This window comes from Leuciscus leuciscus (genome assembly GCF_965113295.1).
Source record: "Leuciscus leuciscus genome assembly, chromosome: 8".
Taxonomy (NCBI): domain Eukaryota; kingdom Metazoa; phylum Chordata; class Actinopteri; order Cypriniformes; family Leuciscidae; genus Leuciscus; species Leuciscus leuciscus.
In genome coordinates, this window is record NC_138732.1 from 19,230,175 (window position 1) to 19,250,706 (window position 20,532).

At 37.6% G+C, this 20,532-nt stretch overlaps 2 protein-coding genes across 5 annotated transcripts; one reads left to right on the forward strand and one right to left on the reverse strand.

Annotated features, from left to right (window-relative positions):
* The first annotated feature begins 1,128 nt into the window (after window positions 1-1,128).
* lamp2 (lysosomal-associated membrane protein 2) lies at window positions 1,129-12,545 on the forward strand. Of its 3 annotated transcripts, none has more exons than XM_082177394.1 (6): window positions 1,129-1,284; window positions 3,668-4,188; window positions 4,301-4,438; window positions 5,739-5,793; window positions 6,149-6,319; window positions 10,227-12,545. In XM_082177394.1, the coding sequence occupies exons 1-6, from the start codon at window positions 1,239-1,241 to the stop codon at window positions 10,367-10,369; spliced, it is 1,074 nt and encodes a 357-aa protein (XP_082033520.1). In that variant the 5' UTR covers window positions 1,129-1,238; the 3' UTR covers window positions 10,370-12,545. The 3 variants fall into 3 exon arrangements, with proteins under 3 accessions (XP_082033520.1, XP_082033519.1, XP_082033521.1); XM_082177393.1 differs by lacking the exon at window positions 10,227-12,545 and adding an exon at window positions 9,780-9,945; XM_082177395.1 differs by lacking the exon at window positions 10,227-12,545 and adding an exon at window positions 7,849-9,654.
* Window positions 10,427-18,875, reverse strand: atp1b4 (ATPase Na+/K+ transporting subunit beta 4). 2 transcript variants are annotated; one of them, XM_082177396.1, is made up of 8 exons: window positions 18,424-18,875; window positions 17,063-17,285; window positions 15,425-15,553; window positions 14,358-14,474; window positions 13,834-14,033; window positions 13,556-13,612; window positions 13,307-13,399; window positions 10,427-13,225 (listed from the first exon to the last, which is right to left on the reverse strand). In XM_082177396.1, exons 1-8 carry the CDS (start codon window positions 18,487-18,489, stop codon window positions 13,064-13,066), a joined length of 1,047 nt encoding a protein of 348 aa, XP_082033522.1. In that variant the 5' UTR covers window positions 18,490-18,875; the 3' UTR covers window positions 10,427-13,063. The 2 variants fall into 2 exon arrangements, with proteins under 2 accessions (XP_082033522.1, XP_082033523.1); XM_082177397.1 differs by lacking the exon at window positions 18,424-18,875 and adding an exon at window positions 18,181-18,404.
* Window positions 18,876-20,532: the final 1,657 nt, after the last annotated feature.

Sequence of the window (20,532 nt, forward strand, 5' to 3'; positions counted from 1 at the left end):
TATATAAGTCAAGCTAAAATTTCAATATAATTAAAAAAAATGTGTGGCCAACTATAATGAAGTTTTATTTTTACTGACATTTTTTAAAGGATTTTAATGGGGGCAGGATGTCAAATGCGTTTAAGTAATTTCATACAATTGATTAATTACAATTTGTATGTAAATTGGATTTTTTGCTGCCTTATTTCTGCTTTCCTTGATTTTTTCACTTTGAGATTTTAAAAATGTTTTACTGTTTTCTTTAAGATGACAAAAAGTGTATAACATTAGGCCTACTGTATAATGTTCCCACTATTGGGTCACAAATGGTCAACATGTTCAGCTAACCTTTGATTTACGGTTAAAATACAATACGGAAAAAAAGTTACAATACTTTATGAAAACTGTGAATCATATGTTCTCATGTTTGTTTGTTTATTTATTTATTTTTGGAATGTGTGAGAGGTATCAGTGTTCAATGTTTGCTGTTTTTACCAGAGGATTGTTTTTGTAGTGTGATTTTTGGTGAATTGTATTGAATCTAATTAGGGTATATTTGACCTCAATAATGAGGATCCTAACCATGAACAAGTTAATATACAAACCTAACCATAAATTATTCACCGCAAAAGAGGTCGAAACAAATGTGACAGCTAGCCTCAGAAATGGCATTTAACACGTGGCTTTACTCAAATTAAATGTTCACACACATGAAAGCTAATAAAGCAAGAGTTTTAAAGGCTAAATGTCAACTTGAGAAGAAAAAAAATGATGCACAACGAATCAAAATAAAAGATGCTCAAATGCTTTAAATCTGACCGTCAGAAGGAAATCAGCACTTACATGGATAATATTTTGGTATTAATAATAAAATGTCTATAATAATATTTATATTTATAATAGTTTTGTGTGATCAGGACATATCTTTTTCATGACATTAAAACCTTCACACAGAACAAAAACTTTTTTTTGTATGTTACTGTTTACTAGACCTGCTCTGCGTATTAACTGGGCTCTGATACAGGAATAACACATTTCTGTGTCTGATTTATTAATTACACACAGGTTTGGCAAATCAACAGTAATTCGTAAACTCGGCGTAAGGCACTAGCAGGAGGAGGAGAGCAGTCCTGTCATATGACTTATATGAGCTCAGGTTGAGGCTGAGCTCACAGTCACAGCTGCTGCTAAACCGGGTCACACTCAGTCCGGGCGTCGTTCACTGTCTGGTTGCTCCGAGGAACCATCCACCCGTCGCAATGGCTGTCCGCGGTTGTGTGACCTTGCTCTTTTTTCTGCTGAGTGGTACGTACGACTATTTTGTTGAGTACTTTATTTCAGACGGTGTCACGTTACAAAAGCAGATATTGAAGTTTATTTTTGAGAGGTGTCCGCAGGCCCACAGGAGCGCGAGAGCCTGTTAGCATTAGCATTAGCGTGAATTCTTACCTACGCCAGTAGAAGCACGTTAGATAAACAGAAAGACTGTCAGCTTGTGGGATACAGGTTTTAAAGTCTTTGCCTTGTTTTAAGTGCATTTATACAAATCAAAGTGATAAACAAATTACAAAAAATACGTTAATACATACCCTGAGCATTACAAGCGAATTTAGAATAAAACCAAAAACAACTAAAATATGTTTTGGAAACGTTGAATATGTTGTGTAATTAGTAAAACTGTGAGCATCGAGCTATATAAAAACTCCTGGCCGTGTCTCTGCCAAGTCGCTGTATACATGGACCTCAATAATGGCCATCCTGGACTCAACATTTGAAGTTTTGATATCCAGTAGCAGTGCTAATGGCTTCTAGGTTGGAAGTTCATTAGGTTTTCAGACACAGCCCGGTTAATTCAAGCTAGTTAGTAATAAAGCCAGTAAATCATGTGTAGTTATATTATCTAAAGTGTGTTAAATATTATCAGATTAAACGAAATGCATTATGACCGAGATCATTTGTGTTGAGAAGACTGGCGTGTTTAAATATTTATAAATTCAAACTTTAACCAAACTTTCATTTTAAAGCGAAAAAAATTACTTTGTTCAGCTAAAATTTAAGGAAATAAAGCCATAGATTTTTCACTTTACTCATTTAACTTCACAAGCATGTGACCCTGAAGTGCTTATTCGGGTTATTTCTCTGCCCCACTGGTTCATAGTCATGTGATGGGTTTGTGTGTGTGATGCACCAGATACTCCCTTTGCTGAAAGCAACAGGTTAATGATTTAATCAAACTATGGGATGGGACAGTCACCCAGTGCCCATGATCTTAAAGCTGGAATTGGTTACACAACTTTTAAAATCTGAGCACATTTTAAAACACTAGGTGTCATGTACTTGCCAGATTTGAAAATGGTTAGAGACAAACTGGGCATCATATACTAAATGATTGAGGTTCACACACTACCAGGCTTTTAGGTCGTTCTGAACACAAACTCGTGGATAAATTTCACAATTCGATTTCGATTCAATATTGATTATTTTGGATATCAGGTACAATACATGGCAAATTTTCTCAAGGAAAACAAATCTCTTAACTAATGCTGTAAACTATGGGAGTCAGTTGTTGTAGCCTACTAGGCTTCATTAGCCTACTATAATATTGAAGGTAAAAATTAGCCTACTATAATATTAAAGGTAAAAATTAACTGATTTGTATACAAACACTTAAATTACACTAATTTTATAATAAAGTTATGTGAAATATAAACATTTAAATGGTGGCTGTCATAAAAACCTGCCAGATTTATTCAAACATGCATTCAAAATTGAAGAACATTACAAATTATAATGAATATTTAATATGGTGCATATATTTAGCCAAATGCTCCTCTAGAGTTAATTTTTCTAGCTGACTAATGAGTTTATGGTCACTGGATATGGTTTTTCTGAGGTAAGTGTGATGTGACATTACATGACATTGTTTACTGACGTCTTTCCACGGTTGAAAAACTGATCGAGAGATTCCATGTCACATGATACGGAATTCGTTAAGTTGTACTCTACATTTTAACATGCTTTCAGATGCTCATTCATGTTTATTTTTCGCGGGGTAACTAGTATTAAGGCGGAAGAGATAGAATGACTAATCGATTCTTGGGGATTTAAGAATCGATATTGGTTCGTAAAAATGAGAATCGATTAAAATCGAGAAATTGATATTTTTACCCAGCCCTAATGTCTGATATGGTTTACATAAAATCATAGTTTTAAGCTACAAAATCTGTCCCCATCTTGCACTTTTCTTTTTCAAATCTGAACTCTTGACTGGCGAAAATCTACAGATCGAAGAAAAACCTGGTAAAAAGCGGTTTTGTGTATTTCAGCCATAAGTCGGTTGTCCGACAACAGCAGATAAAATTCAATCTTTTGTAGTGTTTTGCTGTCAGGAAGTCAGGAAAGCTTCTGGAATGTGCTTGGTTTGCAGTTTTTATTTCCTTATGCGTGGAGGTGGTTGAAAGACTTTGGTGTGCTTAAATTCTTTCTCTTTGTGAAAAAATAATTAACCAAGTAACTGTGTATTTTATGGCGTTTATTATACAATAACTTTAATATAGATTTTTTTTTTGGAAAGTTAAAAGGGCAGGTTTGTGCATTCCCAGTGTCACATGGGGGAAACCCTACAACGATGTGAAGCATGTGGAAATGAGTGCATTCATCTGTAATATTCTGCTTTCACCCTCCACAGGTATTGTGCTTGCTGATGATCTGATGACATCACCGCTACCTGCAGCAGCAGAGTCCAGTACAAGCAAACTCTCAGTCATGTCGACTACAGCTCCTCCAACCACCTCCGAACACTTAGTTACCACTCATGCCGGTGTGACTTCAACTTCCACGCAGCAGACGACTAATGTCACCACCGCACTTCCAACTACCACACAACACACGACGACTAATGTCACCACCGCACCTCCAACTACCACACAACACACGACGACTGTCACCACCGCACCTCCAACTACCACACAACACACGACGACTAATGTCACCACCGCACCTCCAACTACCACACAACACACGACGACTAATTCTACCACTCAAGCGCCAACTACCACACACACAAATGCTACAACAGCCCCGACTCCTCCCCCGACCACTCCTCCTGTCCCCAACCCAGCTGTTGGAAACTACAGCGTCAAGTCTGACAACGTCTCAGCCTGTCTTTTGGCAAAGATGGGACTTCAGTTCAGCTTCAAAATAAGTGGGGTATGTATGAAACGATCTATATAGAGGACTGCAGATTTTTGTTATCTTTTGCTGCAAATTTGTTGTAAAACTCTCACGCCACTGCTAGTCTTATTTTATTCTTGCTGTTTAGAATGACAGCGTTCAGACTCTTAATCTTGACCCAAGTCCTAATGTAACGGAAGCAAGTGGAACCTGTGGAATTGGTGGAAGTGACTCTTCCCTTGTACTGAAGTCAAAGGAAATGACTGTTCAGTTTGTCTTCACAAACGTAAGTCTTTAAACAAGCGAGTCAAATATATTGTCAAAAGTGAAGTAAATGTTCTGGGTTGGGTTGTTTCTGACTAATGAACACTCATGGCAGTTCTTAAAGTCCCCCTGCAGTAAATTTTATCCCTTAACTCATCTTTGATAAAATTATTTTTTTCTTTCTGTGAATTCTTCATGCCTTAAAATGGCTTAAATGTAACTCTACACCTTGTTACATTTAGTATATGCAGAACCATGGAAATGCAAGTTAGTCCCCGCCTCCACTCAATCACACCAACTTGGACTACCTGATCCACTCGATCAACTGTAGTAAATGCAAGTGGAAATATTGGTTTAGTTCAGCCATATGTGTTTGAACCAGAAACTGATTCAGGAGGAAGATCGAATTATACAGGCTTGTCTAAAAGTTGATGTATCAGAATGTATCTCTCTACAGCGTCAGACACGCAGGAATTGATATGATTAGCCTTTTGCTTGACTACGTTATTAAACCGCTGATAATGTGTAGCTAATATTACAAACCATGTTCCTGTTCATCTTCTCGGGAGTTAGACAGCTGCCGCCTTAAAATCGGCATCCTTAATGCTTTAAACATCATAGAAAGTCATTGGAAAAATACTTAATTCATAACATCGTAACACACATCATGTACATAATCCATATCTCTCTCTCTTTTGCTCAATGTGTTAAAATGCCCACAGAGCGTAAGAATAATAGATATTAGCTACACACTGTCAAATAGGTTAGTCCAGACTAACTCATGCTTCTGTTAATGGGTGAAGATCCTCCATGATGCCCTTGTGCCAGAATCAGTTATCACTGAAGCATATTTTGATTGACTCAACTGAAAGTCTAAAAGAGTTCAATCTATGCTAAAAGTTGGAAACCTATTTTTTATCTTTCTCTCCATGAATGTAGCCGGGGTAGCTGGCATGGCATTAAACTATAAACAAACATAAGAATAATAGGAAAAGCCCTGCCCCGCATGTTGACTGAACACATCATGGTTTGTCTTAAAGTATTTGAAAAACACCACATAGGCTTATAAACATGAACTTGATTTTCCCCACAGGGGGTCTAAAAGTATTGTACACTGTGGCGATTTCTTATGAATTTGTACAATAACATTTTTGCATGGTCTGCTTACGCCCCACTGAGGGTTTGGTTTAGGGATGGGATTAGATTGGGCTGGTCCTTCATGCTTCATGCAAAATCTTAAGTTTTCATACAAATTAATACTAAATTGCCAATTCAACATGTTACATTCACATGATATCAGGTTATTATATTTGTTTTTACAGGTTTCACAGAAGTTTCGTCTACATGCTTTGACATTCTTGGTTGATCTTGGAAATGGTAAGATTTTCAATGTGAAAACTGTAGCCAATAAATGGCCAAAAAATGTATGCAACACCTAAAATAAGTTGTTTTAATGTTACAGGTGAATTTAGGCATCACTATAATGTACAGACATGTTAGAAATGGATATTTGCTGAAGATTACATTTAACAGTATTGAATTGGTGATTATGCTCAAATGTGTACAGTACACTAATTTTCACTGTCTTGACAATGAAATGGCCAATATTGACCGATACAGAAATTCTCTATCAGCCTCAAGCAATATGATGCAAATATATTGTGCATCTTTAAAGGTGCTGCATTTCTTCTCATGTAATCATATTCTGCCCTCTGATTTGTGACCTCCACAGGGAGCTTTATTAATGAATCCAATTATAATCTATCTCTGTGGGAGGCGTCTTTTGGAAGCTCATACATGTGCAGGAAAGAGCAGAGTTACAACATCTCCGGCAACCTTACCGTCAACACGTTCGAGCTACAAGTGCAGCCCTTCGCAGTCCAGAAGAACATGTTTGGCACAGGTATGTATTTGTGTGCGTTTGTGCTTCTAATGAATGAAGCTGAGCTAATTACCTCATCGGAGGTAATTCTACAGCATGTATATAATGCATAACTGGACTGTGTCCTTTAGTGCTGTAACTTATCAGATACTTTTCTACTCCCACTACGGCTCACTCTCAGTTTCAATGCGCATTGCTTTTCAGAGTGGTTTGACCACTGCAAAACCAAAGCAGTTCTGTCAATCTTTCACTTGTTAGTGTGAATTTTGAAATGCAGGCACTGCAATCTGAAACCCATTGGGTCTCATTCACTAATAATTGTGTAGATTATTTCTTATTTGTACGCACAGGAGAACTTCTCACGAAAAATCCCTAATTCGCAACCCGTTTGTACGCACATGAATTTGTTCTTTACATTCTGATGTGTGAATTTGGAGTATTCTAAATGAGCGGGAGCGTGCACAAGGTTAGCCATTTGCATAAAACGTGCCCAAATCCTCTCCATATAAGGGTTTTCTGTTCACCCTTTCCTTACAGCCTTTCATCACTTGTCAGACTTGACGCTTTTTGCGGATGCGCTCTCGCCCGATCCTTGAGCAATGCAAAGTGTGCCATTCTTGCTAGTTCTCACAAACACCTTTTTATACAGACCTCTCATTAGCCAACTGTACACGTGTATATCTGCGTTATTCAGAGAAACCTTGCAGCTTTTCTTACTCTTTAACTGTATATGATTGAATTAGATTATATGGATGACTTCAATATAATTGGTCATTTTAGATTAATTATAACTTAATACGATTATAGGGCCGTATAGAGTTAGTGCTTTTTGCGTATGTGTGGTTTCAGTTGTTCCAATATTTTTTTTTCCATAAATGTAAATTCTTTTTTGGTAAAACGTGATTTGTTCTTAAAATCATTTGCATGCACATTTCGCACAAATTTATGCGTACGCATGCTTTGTGAATGAGACCCATTGTTTCTGTGATTTATATCAGAATGGTTGTGACTAGCTGCACCAAGATAACTGATAGTAAGAAGGATATATATGCAAAATTTACTTGACTTAAACACAAGATGAATGACAGAGCTCTGAAATTTCTTGCAAAATCAATCCTGATAGATCTGAATGTACGTTACTTTTGTATGCTTACTGTGAGGATAGGATGTTTTAAGCGTCTCACCAAGGCTGCAATTATTTGATCAAATACAGTAAAAACACAATATTGTGTATTACTAATTAAACTTCTATTTTTAAAATGTAGTTTATTCCTGTGATGGCAAAGCTGAATTTTCAGCAGCTATTATTTGTCTTCAGTGTCACATTATCCTTCAGAAGTAATTAATATCCTGATTTGCTGCTCAAACACACACTTTTCTCTTCTAATAACAAATGCTTAATTGTACAGCTTGTATATGAGGTCTCAAAGAAATGGCCCAGTATTACCAAATCAAGTGTGTGATTTTTCTGAAGTGTTGAATATCTGCTGTGGTATTATGAGAAGATGGCAGCTTCATCTTGTGTTCATTCATGTTCTCTCTGTCTGCAGCCCATGAATGTTCAATGGATGACACCAGCCTCTTAATCCCAATCATTGTTGGTGCCGCTCTGGCTGGTTTGATTTTCATTGTTGTGATTGCATACGTGATTGGTCGACGAAGGACCTATGTTGGATATCAGACATTGTAATGCACTGAAATCAAAGAATCAAATCCTGAGTGTTTTAAGGGATGCACAATCTGTTCCTGGACCATTGTAAATATTGTGGGTTTTTGTGCAATCTCAATTGGCAACTGACTCGGGGCCACAGGAGTCAAAAAAACATTTGTCCTTATAATAATCCACTGGCCCTTAAACTGCAACACATTAAAATCTGAAGATACAGTGGCACTCCAGGACCAGAGCTCCCTATTGTGAATTAATTTTTGGCCCCCCCCACCCCCCCCTCCCCCACCCCAAGTAAGAAGGAAGTGCATGGTCTTGTGTTTCTCTATTCTATCTCTTAAAATGCATATTAATGCTAAGTTATAGTACCATGCTATTCAAGATATTCATATGGCAAGAACAACATAGTATTATTTAAAGTTTCATTGCTCCATATCAGACCCTGCACTTGCTTCACTTAGACATTCCTTTAATTTTGTTAATTTGGTCAGTTTAGCTCTTTTATTTTGTGACCATTACTGTATCCACAGCTTTAAACTGAAACAGTGTTTTATCCACCTGTCTTGTAGCATTTTGGTTAAATATTAAAAGTACTTCCTGAAACGGGTTGTAACTGTGCACTATAGTGTCTGGACAACTGACTTTTATTGAGATCATGTGCTTTTGGAATGTGTTGGTCATCTTGTATTTCGAGCGGCTGTGAGGGAGATTGCTACACTGAGAAAACATCTAAACATGCTGGATGGCCTTTTCAAACAACTGAAATTCTAGAACAGAAAAACAAAAGCTTGAATGTTTAAACTTCATGACAAGCATTTTAAAAACGCAAACCATTGTAATAAAGTAGGCCTGGTGTTTTTTGCATATAAATGCTCTGACTAAATAGTTATTGGCTTTTTTTTTTTTTTTTTTTTTTTTTTTTTTTGAGGTTTAAAAAGGGAAGATGAGTTCTAAATTAAATGTCTTGTCAGCTTCTCTTTTACCGTAATTTTGATTTCTTTACAGCTACTATAGCCTGAAAGACACATGCTGCTCTTTGCTAATACTACTGTGAATTGTATTTGCTGCAAGATACATTTTTGCACCTGCTTGAACCCTCTTTGGTAGATGCTGTGGATCCTTTTTTCTTTTTTTTTTTTAAATCAACCACAATCCCCCCCCTCCCCCCTCATTTTACATGACTTGTTTTGGTTTGGAGTTGCTGAGCCTTTTCAGAATAAGTTATTTGCTTTCTCTTATGTCTTTATTCTTTAATCATTTATCACATATAATGGCTCTCTAGGTTTCACAGTTGTTGTGGTGAATTTTTCTACTGTTTATGCACCTTTCTAATTTAGTCTATGCAGCACCTACACAGAATCTTGTGTAAATGTTTTTCACAATAGCCAGGATAAATTAAACCTTCAAAACTGGTTACTGGTAATTTTGTGCCTTGCTTGATGATTACTTTTGCTTGCCATCCAATCACTTATCAATAACTTTTTTTAATAAAATGAATTTCTTTTTTCCTGAGCATACTTTTGTGACTGTTCTGCCAGCAAACTTGTAAAAAGGGATTCCTTTATCTGACTGCCCTAAATCCTTTATCTGTCCTTGTGTTTCATGAGGTTTTGTTTTGCAATGGAAATGGCTGTTTTAATCGGCTTTTAGCTGCAATAAATGGAGAAAGACAATTGTGTATACATTAAAACCGGTGTGGGCCATCTTTTCAACCTTTAACACAAACATCATGCAAATGTCAAATAATTTGATTCAATTGCACTTTTAAAACATAATGGCTGTGTTTTTTCCCTTACTCATTCTCTTTATTTTCAGCTGAGGATTGCGATACCGATGAGCCTGATAACTTCATTATCCCTATAGCGGTGGGAGTTGCCCTGGCTGTCCTCGTTGTTATTGTCTTACTGGCCTATCTGATTGGAAGAAAGAGAAGTCAAACCTCTGGCTATGAGCAATTTGATTCATAACAATAATCAAAGAATGTCAAGTGTCCATGCAAGTGCTGACAAATCTTGCAGAAATTCAGGAATCAGTTTCAGTATTTTTGTGCACATGAAAAATTATTTTGAAATGAGTCGTATTATATGAACTTGTATTTTTTTGCCAATACACTTTATAACATGATGTGGTGATTTATAAGGTAGGCCTGAATGGCACATAACACCTATTCTGCATCGGTCTGACTGAATTGTTAGTTCTTTCCTGAATAAAATCAGCAGTATTGTCACTCACCACCCCTTTCTCTCTCCCCTTTTCTCCCAGCGGAGGAATGCTTTCTGGATTCTGATTTGAGTTTTCTCGTGCCCATTGCTGTGGGTGTGGCTCTCAGCTTCCTAATCATCCTAGTGCTTATCTCTTACCTGATTGGCCGGCGGAAGAGTCGCACTGGTTACCAGTCTGTATAACTCAAGCTGCTGCCATCTTACCTCTAACCCCGGCTTGTCCTTTGCCACTTATATTTGCTCCTCCTCCTCTCTCTTCTGGTCCTGTTGGCTTCCTCTTTTGCCCTGCAAACTGCTCGACCCTCCTCACTTGCCGGTGCTAACTGCTGATGACACCACAGTTTCTAACATGTCTGATTGCTCTAATCATTTAATTTCCGGTGTACGATTTAAACTTTTTATGAATGATGTGGTATATTTCTGCTTAATCACACTCGAAGCAATGTCAACTGGCATGATTCATTTGTTTAGTGTAAGCACAGGCTGTCTAAATAACCTGGCATTGTGCTGAATGTTAAATGCATGAAGAAGAAAAAAGATGATTTCCCCTGTTTATGGGAGTTTTGATGCATTTTCTTGCTCTAAGGATGCTCAGTTCTGGTTGCTGTGACTTAAATTCATGTGAACTATTACTATAATTTTAGAATTAGGAATCCTTTGTTGATTAACCATTGAATGTAAATGCTCAATTAGTTCTGTAATTGTAATCTTGCGGGGTTTTTTTTTTTTTTTTGTGGACGAAATTAGGGGTGAAAAGTATACTGGCACATTTTCTTAATTAGCAGAGCTAATAAGTCACACTCTTGCACTTAGCACATTGTATTATAAAGGGACACTTTTTTTTTTTTTTTTTTTTTTTTTTTTTTTTTTTTTTTTTTTTTACATTTACCAGCATTTTAAAGAGGATTGTTAATTTATGCTTTTGTTGATTCATTAGGTCCCTCTCAGGGAATGTTGGAAGTGATAAAATAGGCTTGTTAGTACATGGGGTTTGTGAATTTAGTTGGTCTTTTTTTTTTTTTTTCTGGACGCACACATACAATGTACTAAATACACTGTTTCTAAGACCAAAGCTACCGTTCCCAGTGCATCTTCAGTCTAATTCTGCTCAGAATAGTGAAAATATTAATGTGTCCAGACCATTTCATGGATATACCTTTTTTTTTTTTTTTTTTGCCCAAAGAGTTTAGCTGTTAAAACAAACACAATTAAACACAGAATATCATTGTAATATAACGTGCCTTTTATTTGCTTTTTTTGCTTTTTTCTATTGGACCTATATCTGTCATGTTAAGAATGTTGGTTCAAGTTTCAGAGTGGAAAAAAATTCAATAAAATAGCTTTTTTGTTTTTGTACAGTATTTTCTTCCTCTCTGTTTGTTCCCTTTCTTCCTCTCTGACTTAAATCGACATTTCTCAACTTTAGACCTGAAGTGTTAAACAACTGTAGTTTTACGTGGTTCACATGACTTTTACTGTCATAATCTCCAAGCTTCCTCTGATGGACTTTGATCAGCAGTGTTGCTATAAAAGTTACTGATGTCATAAATGATTCTCTTACTGTAATAGTAGAAGCGTCTCTCTTTGACCTGCATATTACAGTAAGAACTGCTGATCAGATGCACATGACCGCATGGAAGATTGTGTGTAGTGCTGATGTTTTTGTGTGTATGATTTATGGGTTTAACATTTTGTCATATATCCTACAAAAAGGATCATCACATGCAATTTATCATGACACATTTGCAAAACACATCACAACTGATGTTACTGTACAGAGAATGGAAAACTGAGCAGAAAGGTTTGATTCCGGTTAATTCTCATCCGTCTTTATTGTTTATGCTAGAACATGAGTGCGTTTAAAAACATGAGCTGGAAAATCTTTGTCAGCCAGTGGATATTTCATTGTATTTGCTGAATAACAAAGATGTGCAATTACCAATTTCCATCTCACTATTACACTGCTTTTACCATGTCAATATATTCAAATACAATTAATAAATAATACTGTTGAAATCCTTCTTACAGGTAACTGAGCAGATATTTTCACTCAGATGAATTATGTGAAATACTCTTTCGTTTTTAAGAAGTGTTGGTTGCATGCTCGACAAAAGAAAGATCAACTTGTATTTAATTATGAAGCTCTGAAAATGATGAAATGGGATTTCAGTAAAATACATTTGCCTCTGGAATCAAAATTTAGTATCCCAAAAAAATAAAAAGTAGTCCAAAAATGTACAATCAGTTTTTAATTCTAAACCACATCTGATTTTTATTCCATTAAATGAGCAAGTAAAAAGATAATGTTAAGTCATTTTCTGCCTTTTTTTTTTCGTCCAGAGGGGGAATATAATGGAGACGGTGACTTAACGGAGAAAAACATAAAAATAAAAAATAAAGTTGTTTTAATGTGTTATAATACACATCTGAATTACCAAAATAACAATATAAGTTTTAATACATGTTAATTCTATAATCTACACAGATCTAGAGATTTGTTTTGCCTACGTCTCACTGTAGACTGTTCGTTTGAGTGATTATGCCTCAGTAGCTATAATGGTGACCTACGTATTTGGACATATTTTCATATTTTTATTTTATCCAATAACGAAACAAAGGCAGGTGTGAGTCTCTAGTGGCTGGGTACTGAATGTGTTACGTTACTGAATGTGATCTATAAATCTCAGTCTTTGCTTACTGGGAAATCCCTTGTTTGAAAAAGTAGTGAAGTAACACAGCTCTGACACGAATAGCACAGTGGCTGCCGGAGGCATAATCAGAGGGCTAATGGGTAAAGACAGCACCCAGTGTGCTATTTCATTCATTATAACATACTCTGAGAATTTTCATTTCAATTTCTCTACGTCTACTGCGATCCTACGCCCCCACTTGTAAAGTGAAAGACACGCTACCCAGGAAACGGTCGGTTGCTGAATCGTTGATGATGCCCTTGCCGTTTAGTTTGCATTGAACATGTAGTTGGGTCTCGGACTGGACTCCAGAAAAGCGCACAGCCACCAATGGGGAAGAGTAGTTTACCTGTTTGTAGAAATGGTGAAAAAAACTATGAAATGCTATTGAATTTTTAGGGATTCTGAGATGTGAAATAGGATCACTTACATGTCTCAGTTTCCCATAATAGGGATAGTACCGCAAGTTGAAGATATTGCTTGGAAAGAACTCGACATCTCCGAGGACTTCAGTTGACCCTTTCTGGAAAATCATTGGAGAAGAACAAAAATTGTCACTGTTTAATGTCATACTGCAAAGAAATTGGGTTATGTAATGTATTAAATAGTTATTGTATAACTTCTTAAACAGTATAAATGGATTATGATTATGATTATTATGCTAGTCATTAATTATTACCTTTACTCCACATGTAACGTTTACTGGAGTGCCTTGACCAGGCAGATACCCGAGAATCTGTCAGAAAACAGTAAAGTGTTTTACATACCACTCAACTAGCTATTGAGACTGGACTGATTACAAAATAAACTGCAGGATGGGTTCATTTAGTCATCGCTTATATTAACCACAAGGTGGCACTAGAGCTTCAGAGCTTTATTTATTCTGTTTTTTGGGGGGCTATGTTCTGCCACCAAAATAATTTTTGTATAGTATGTTCCACACTATTATAATCTCACCCGATTCATTTTGACGATGATGCAAGGTTTTCCCTTAGAGTATCCGAAATCTTTGTCGTGCGTGCCGGAGCATTCGCCCAGCATGGACCTCTTAAACTGACATGCCTTGCGCTCCGCACTCTCCTCTAAGTCGTCCTGCATGAAATACGTATTTCCTTCACATGGAATGTTCCGCCTCTCCTGCACTTTATCATCATAGGCTGGATGTGGCCATGGCGGGAAACCGTAATAAAAGACATGGAAGAGAAAAATAGAGAGAGAGAGAGAACATAAATTAAGCAAACAATGGCTGAGGCCCAGCCTGGCCTCTACAACTTACAGGCCAGCACAAAAAGTGGGGCCCTGGCAGCACTGAACAGTTACACTGAGTGAATAAAAGGGTTTCCCTCCTTGTCAGTATTTCTATAGACAGCAGGACATGTTAAACAGCGTGCTGGAGCGATTTGAATCTGTGCCCGCTGAACAGAAAGCGTAACTTCCCTATTAAATTAGTTCTTCAACTAGTTCCCTCATGCAGGACTTACGTTTCAAATGGGCTTCCAGTGCTCTCGCATACTTCTTCCAAGATTTTTGGTCAGAGGCGTTGAAAGCAATGTCAAACCCATGAGCAACATGTTCTACGTGAGGTGACATTGTCAAACCTGCCAGGAGACAGAGAAGATTGTATTAGAATTTTGTTTATGGACTTATATAATAATACAGTTTAGAATAGTGATTGAAATAATGAATAATGATTTTTATTTTAAATTTAAGTGCAATTATAAATCATCCATCCATCTATTCTCCAAATTTAAATTATATACATATTAAATCATTTCTATTAAAAATAAATACAATAAAAAGTTAGTTTAGTTGTAATAATCCAGTGAGATTTTTGTATGCACAAGGAGTCTGACAACAACTGGTATGATCCACACTGAGATCTGATCTCACCATCATAAGTCCGTCTGTGATTACATGAAGAAACAGAAAAAACGAGACAGACTAAATCCAGAAGAACTGCAGCAATGTCTCCAAGACGCTTGAAGAAACCGACCTGCAAAGCTACCTGAAAAACTGTTCAAGTGTACCTGGACAAAAGCTGTTTTAAACGCAAAGGGTGGTCACACCAAATATTGATTTCATTTAGTTATAGAAGTGAATTGATAAATAAAATCTATTTATGATATTATTTTTGAAAGCATCATCAATTTACAGCATTGACAGCAAGTGCCTGAAACTTTCTCAGTACTGCTTTGACTTCAAGCGTCTTGGAGACATTGCCGCAGTTCTTCTGGATTTAGTCTGTCTCAGTTTCTTCATGTAATCACAGACAGACTCATGATGGTGAGATCAGATCTCAGTGTGGATCATACCGGCTGTTGTCAGACTCCTTGTGCATAAAAAATCTCACTGGATTATTCAAATTAATGGCAAAAGAAATGTTTGGAAATGTAAACTGATATTTCCTACTGATATACTACAGGAAAAATATATAAATAACAGGCTTAAAACCATTTTTGGGGTGAAAATATTAACGTGCCTAGGAAATTTGCACAGTACTGTACATCCTTTTTGAAAGTTCAAAAAGAAAAATGCAGATTTTTCCAACCTGGTGGCATCACCCTGTCATTGTAGGTGGGAGCATATGGACTAATCGACCACATCAGGCAGCACATACAACCAGCAAACATGGCCGCGAGGAAAATGTATAATGCCGAGTAGAAGAGCAGAATAAGGCCTGAAAAAAAGATGAATAAAGCAAGATTTCATTGAGGAAACCCCTTGTATGTATTTATTAAAATAACTGATTCACATATCGAGGAATTGCATTAATAGAATGTGAGATCAGGTTAACACATTTTGTCAAATATAATTTATTTGAATCAAGTGACCATTCCAATACGTTAAACTTTTTAATTTGTTAGTAATTCTTTTTCCATAACCTTTCCGTTATGGATGATTCAAGACACTAAAGTCAATGAAACTTTGAGAGTAAAAAAAAAAAAAAGGAGGCACAACCATTGTCCTTTAATTTTCAATTAAGGCTCCATTAACAGCTGATCGAATGGGACGGGTCGTCAAACGGGGAGGCTTTTGCTGCGCAGACAATTTTGCAGGGACTAGCTGCAGCCCCCAGTCACAAAGGCCTTTCTGTTTGAGCCTAGTGAAAATTCTCCCAGCTGTCCTTTCACTCAGGAACACAGTGAACCTCCGGTTGCCATCATAGTGACGGTCTTTTGCAGCCATACAGCCAGCTCCAAGGAGCCCGATCACCCCATTCTGGCATTGTGAGGCCTCTGCACTCTCCTTTCATGGGACACGCATCACAGCACTCCAGCAGCCCCTCCCCTGCTCTAAGGAAGACTACGGCTGTTTATTTAATCCACCTCAAACACATTCCCCATCATACCATGCCCATCTAAAGCGTGGAGATGTTGCATTACATCCACACTCAATACGAGGACATTGGTGCATTGACATTTTCTTCTGCCATCCCCAGGACACCCCCATACTGCTGTTTAAAGTACTCGTCCCAATGGGAATTTGCTGTGTTGCTCAGCAACCGGACGTTTAGCTGCAGCGATTGGCCGCTCTGTCATCATCGGACTTCTTCAGGAAATGCTCACTGCCAAAAAAGTTCAGAGCTCGGAAACACACAAAAAACGCTACATGTTAAATTGCGGCGTAGATTTGAGAGCGTGTTGGAGGAGATCTGGAGGTCAAGGGGGCTTTGGGAAAGAGGGAGAGGAAAGCACGGTAGGGGTAAATGGAATGTGATCCCGGGCCAGCAAAGGGACTGTGACATTCGCTCTCCCACTGAGGACCATTCCCCAGGCAGTCTGTTTTTGTCAAGATGTCTCTAAGCTATTCTGTGCACCTAAGTAAACAGTAAGCTTGGACATGCACACACACATGCACCCTCAGTGACAGCGTGCACACACACACGCACACACACATTCTGTCTGAGCGAGCAGAAGCACAATTCATCCCCCCCTTCATCCCCACAACTCATTCCCACTACAAATAACTCCACTAAACATGGAAAATAATGAGCAAAAACAATAAGCAATGGTCTCACTTGCCTTTGCTTCTACGGCCAGACAGAACTTCACTAATTGAAGACTTTGTTTACAGTCCAAGTACAATTTAGATGCACTCCCTCAACCACAGACAAATACCCTCTGTTTTGCCATTAAACAGGTATCTCATTGTGTACATTCAAATATAATTGTGTCTCATTACTCACTCCAGCTCTTCCCCGAGCGGCCCATAAACTCCTTCGTTTCGGCGTTCCACAGGTAAGTCTTTAGGTCGTCGATTTTCTCATGCAGCGTCCTCTTGGGCTTTGGCTTGGGCTTCCATTTCTCAAAGTTAAGGTCATCCTGCTCCAGAGGCTGATGTTCTACCAGTCCTTCCTGTTCCACTTCCATGGCCTCAGCTAGTTCGTGTTTATGAAGTGATCCTGCACGCTAAAGATAACATGGAAAGTTGAAAAATAGTATTCACAAATAAGTTTCTGAATCAGATCCCTGCAACAAGCATTAAACGTAAAAACTCACTTTAATGTGGATAATATTGTCTGATGCTCTTAAAAAAGGCCAGGAGACAAATATTTATCTTCAAAACAGTTAAAAGCAAGTGTAGGATCTCATTCAGTGTGAATGAAAGAAGTTTCAGAATCCCATTGATCTATGAGAGGCAGAAGAGGACCCACACACTCGCTGACCCATGTTGGGAGATCTAACCTCTCACAGCTGCACAAGATCGGCAGGGTCACTCTTCAGCCAGATGTTACACACTCGTTCTCAATATCAGGACACACATAAAATACACTTTAAAAACTGGTGAAAAATACTTTCGCAGCATTTATTAATATAGGTTCGTGTTCATTTCTGCATTGAGACAAATTTCAATATCATTGCATTGTGAACGAACATGAAATAAAGATATTTAATATAATTGAATCAAACTGCCTACATTAGATTACATCAATAATAGTCCTTTTTTAACAGTTCAGGTGTAAACAGCTCCTTAAAGGGATAGTTCACCCGAAAATGAAAATTCTGTCATCATTTACTTACCTCGACTTCCATAGTATTTTTTTTTATGGAAGTCAGTGGGGTCCGTCAACTGTTTGGTTCCCGACATTCTTCAAAATATCTTCTTTTGTGTTCAGCAGAAGAAAGAAATTCATTCAGGTTTGGAACAACTTGAGGGTGAGTAAATGATGACAGAATAAATAAAAAAAATTGGTGAGCTATCCCTTTAAGGTACCAGAGGTATATTTCAAATGCCTCTACTACAATATATCAAATAGTTATAGTATAGTCTACTAATGATGAATAATTGCCAGTGTAAATTTACCAAAATAGTGATGAACAGGTGAAACGCTTTTGGTGACACTCCTTCTGTACCAAAAGTGAATATTAAAAATAATACAAAAGAAAATGACCTACAAAACCGCGTTTTCTAGGTTCTATAATGTATACTACTTTATACTGTCGTCTATAGAGCACTAAATCCAGCAAGATATGGTCATTGCAATGCCCTCATCCCTAATCAAATGTAACCACATTACTCTGATGCATTGTGGTTATGGTCACTTGCCAGTTTTGAAACTTTGTCTTCCAGGAGCAGGTCCTCCGCCCCTCCCGCGGTAGAGTCGCGCTCCATGATCTCTCACTGAAGAATAAAGGTACTTGTTAAACCAATCACATATACGAGCGGTCCAAGCGGTTTACTGAGAGATTTCAGTCCACGAATTAAGTCTGCAGCCGTTCAAAGAAAGTCAAATAATTTCTCAATCTTATTTCTTCTTCTTCTTCTTCTTTTTAAGTGAAGATAATAGAATATTTCGATGTCTTCAGGAAAGAAAAGGGGGGGAAGGAAAACATTAATGCTCAAAGTGCCCCCCAAAATAACTGGTGTGATGTCTTCAAGTTCACTTTACGCTGGCTGAACAAACGTTAATTCTGGTCAAGAACTGGTCGTGAATTTCATTGAGTTTCCCCCTTACAACGGATGTCGGGTGTGGAGGAGCTTCTCGCTAGGAGTCGAGCATCATAGTGAATGGAGTTGAGCTGGACAGGGAAAGTGGGGGTGGGATACAAAGTGGAGTTTTTTGGCAGAAGCTTCGTTTGGTGTTGTGTGGAATTCTGCACACGCACACCGCATAGTCTCATTGTCGACTGAAACAAGCTCTATGCAAAGACCCACAGCTTTATAAGTTTCTGTTCTGTTCTGATCTGCATTTGCCGTTGTCAATCACTAAGTAGGCTACTGCATCAGCAACTAGTCTACAGAACAGTGAGGTTTAATATGCAGGACACTTCACTAAACAATCCCCATTGACTCGCTGGGCTGTTAAACTGGAGAAAGATGAGCTATTCGCGCGCATAAGGGAGACAAACGCAAAATTGTGAAATATGGGTCCGCTTTGGTCTGTGTTGGTGTCAAAAGCGTAATAAATTCAGAAAGTTGTCATCAAGCTTAATATTTGTACACAGATCACGTTGCGCTCCCTAAACCCGCTGATTTTTTTAAACCTCAAAAGAACTCGCGTCATGGAAAATTCGGTCTTGTCTGGTTCTTTCTGCTTCTTTGGTGGAGAGCAGGTCATTCAAAGAAAGACCATCAAGGACTGAAACGAGCAAATGCAGTCATTTACTTTGTGACAAAACTAAGCTGGAAGAACAGAGATTAATAGGCTATATTAATGTCGCCTCGACATTATTAGGTTTATTTCATTACAGAAACAAGCAGGCCTGCTTGCTTGCTTTTGTAAAAAATTAAGGGTGATCGAAGCATACTTCCATTCAATTCCATTTACTTAAATACAACTATTGGCCTATATATTTTACGTTACTCGGGTAGTATATAACAAGTATATAGTAGGCTAAATAAGCAAGCACCATGAAACTGAAATCACTTAAATATGGCGCAGTGTTTAATTCCACACGTTTTGAACTCTGCATCACCTCAATAGACTATAATTTTATTCATGCGAGTGTGTGTGTGTGTGTGTGTGTGTGTGTGTGTGTGTGAGATACAACTATTAATATGAACAATTTGTAGGCCTATATCAAGCTGCACCAGTGAACAGTAAAATAAACAAAAAATGCAGCAGATCTGCAACGAATTCGGGTTTATAAAATTAAATATAGCCAAGCCAAGGCATATATATATAGGCCTATAGCCTATAAACAAACTTATTCAGAACTTATTGTAAAACCCCTCAGAAACTTTCATTTATATTGTTAAACTTATTTGTGTTTGTTCACAAGACCAGTTGATGGCGCACTTTCATTACTTTGATATTGATTCAGGTTCAGGAGGAGACTTTCAAAATAGTCAAGAAAGCTATAGCTAGACACAATTATTATTCTATAGATTATAGGCCTAATGAATGTTCTTAAAGTATTTTCAAGTAGCTTAGTAGTCTGTTAGCCTACTTTTCTTTGCTCGCTAAGTAGGCCTAGGCCTATTTGCAGAGGTGGACATGTAACAAAGTACATTTACTTGAGTACTGTACTTAAGTACACCTTTTGAGTATCTGTACTTTACTGGAGTATTATTTTTTTATGCAAACTTTTTATTTTAACTTCACTACATTTGAAACTACTTTTTACTCCACTACAATTCTGTCAAGGTCCTTGAGTATAAAGTACCTACCCAGCAAACACATTTACATTGTGGCAACGTCTGTGGCACGTTGCA

Coding starts and splice junctions, on each gene's coding strand:
- lamp2 (XM_082177393.1), top strand. CDS start 1,239: ATGGCTGTCCGCGGTTGTGTGACCTTGCTCTTTTTTCTGCTGAGTG. Junction 1,285..3,667: donor GCTCTTTTTTCTGCTGAGTG/GTACGTACGACT, acceptor CACCCTCCACAG/GTATTGTGCTTGCTGATGAT. Junction 6,320..9,779: donor GAAGAACATGTTTGGCACAG/GTATGTATTTGT, acceptor CTTTATTTTCAG/CTGAGGATTGCGATACCGAT.
- atp1b4 (XM_082177396.1), bottom strand. CDS start 18,489: ATGGAGCGCGACTCTACCGCGGGAGGGGCGGAGGACCTGCTCCTGGAA. Junction 17,286..18,423: donor AAGACAAAGTTTCAAAACTG/GCAAGTGACCAT, acceptor TGTTATCTTTAG/CGTGCAGGATCACTTCATAA. Junction 13,613..13,833: donor TCATCGTCAAAATGAATCGG/GTGAGATTATAA, acceptor GTTTTCTGACAG/ATTCTCGGGTATCTGCCTGG.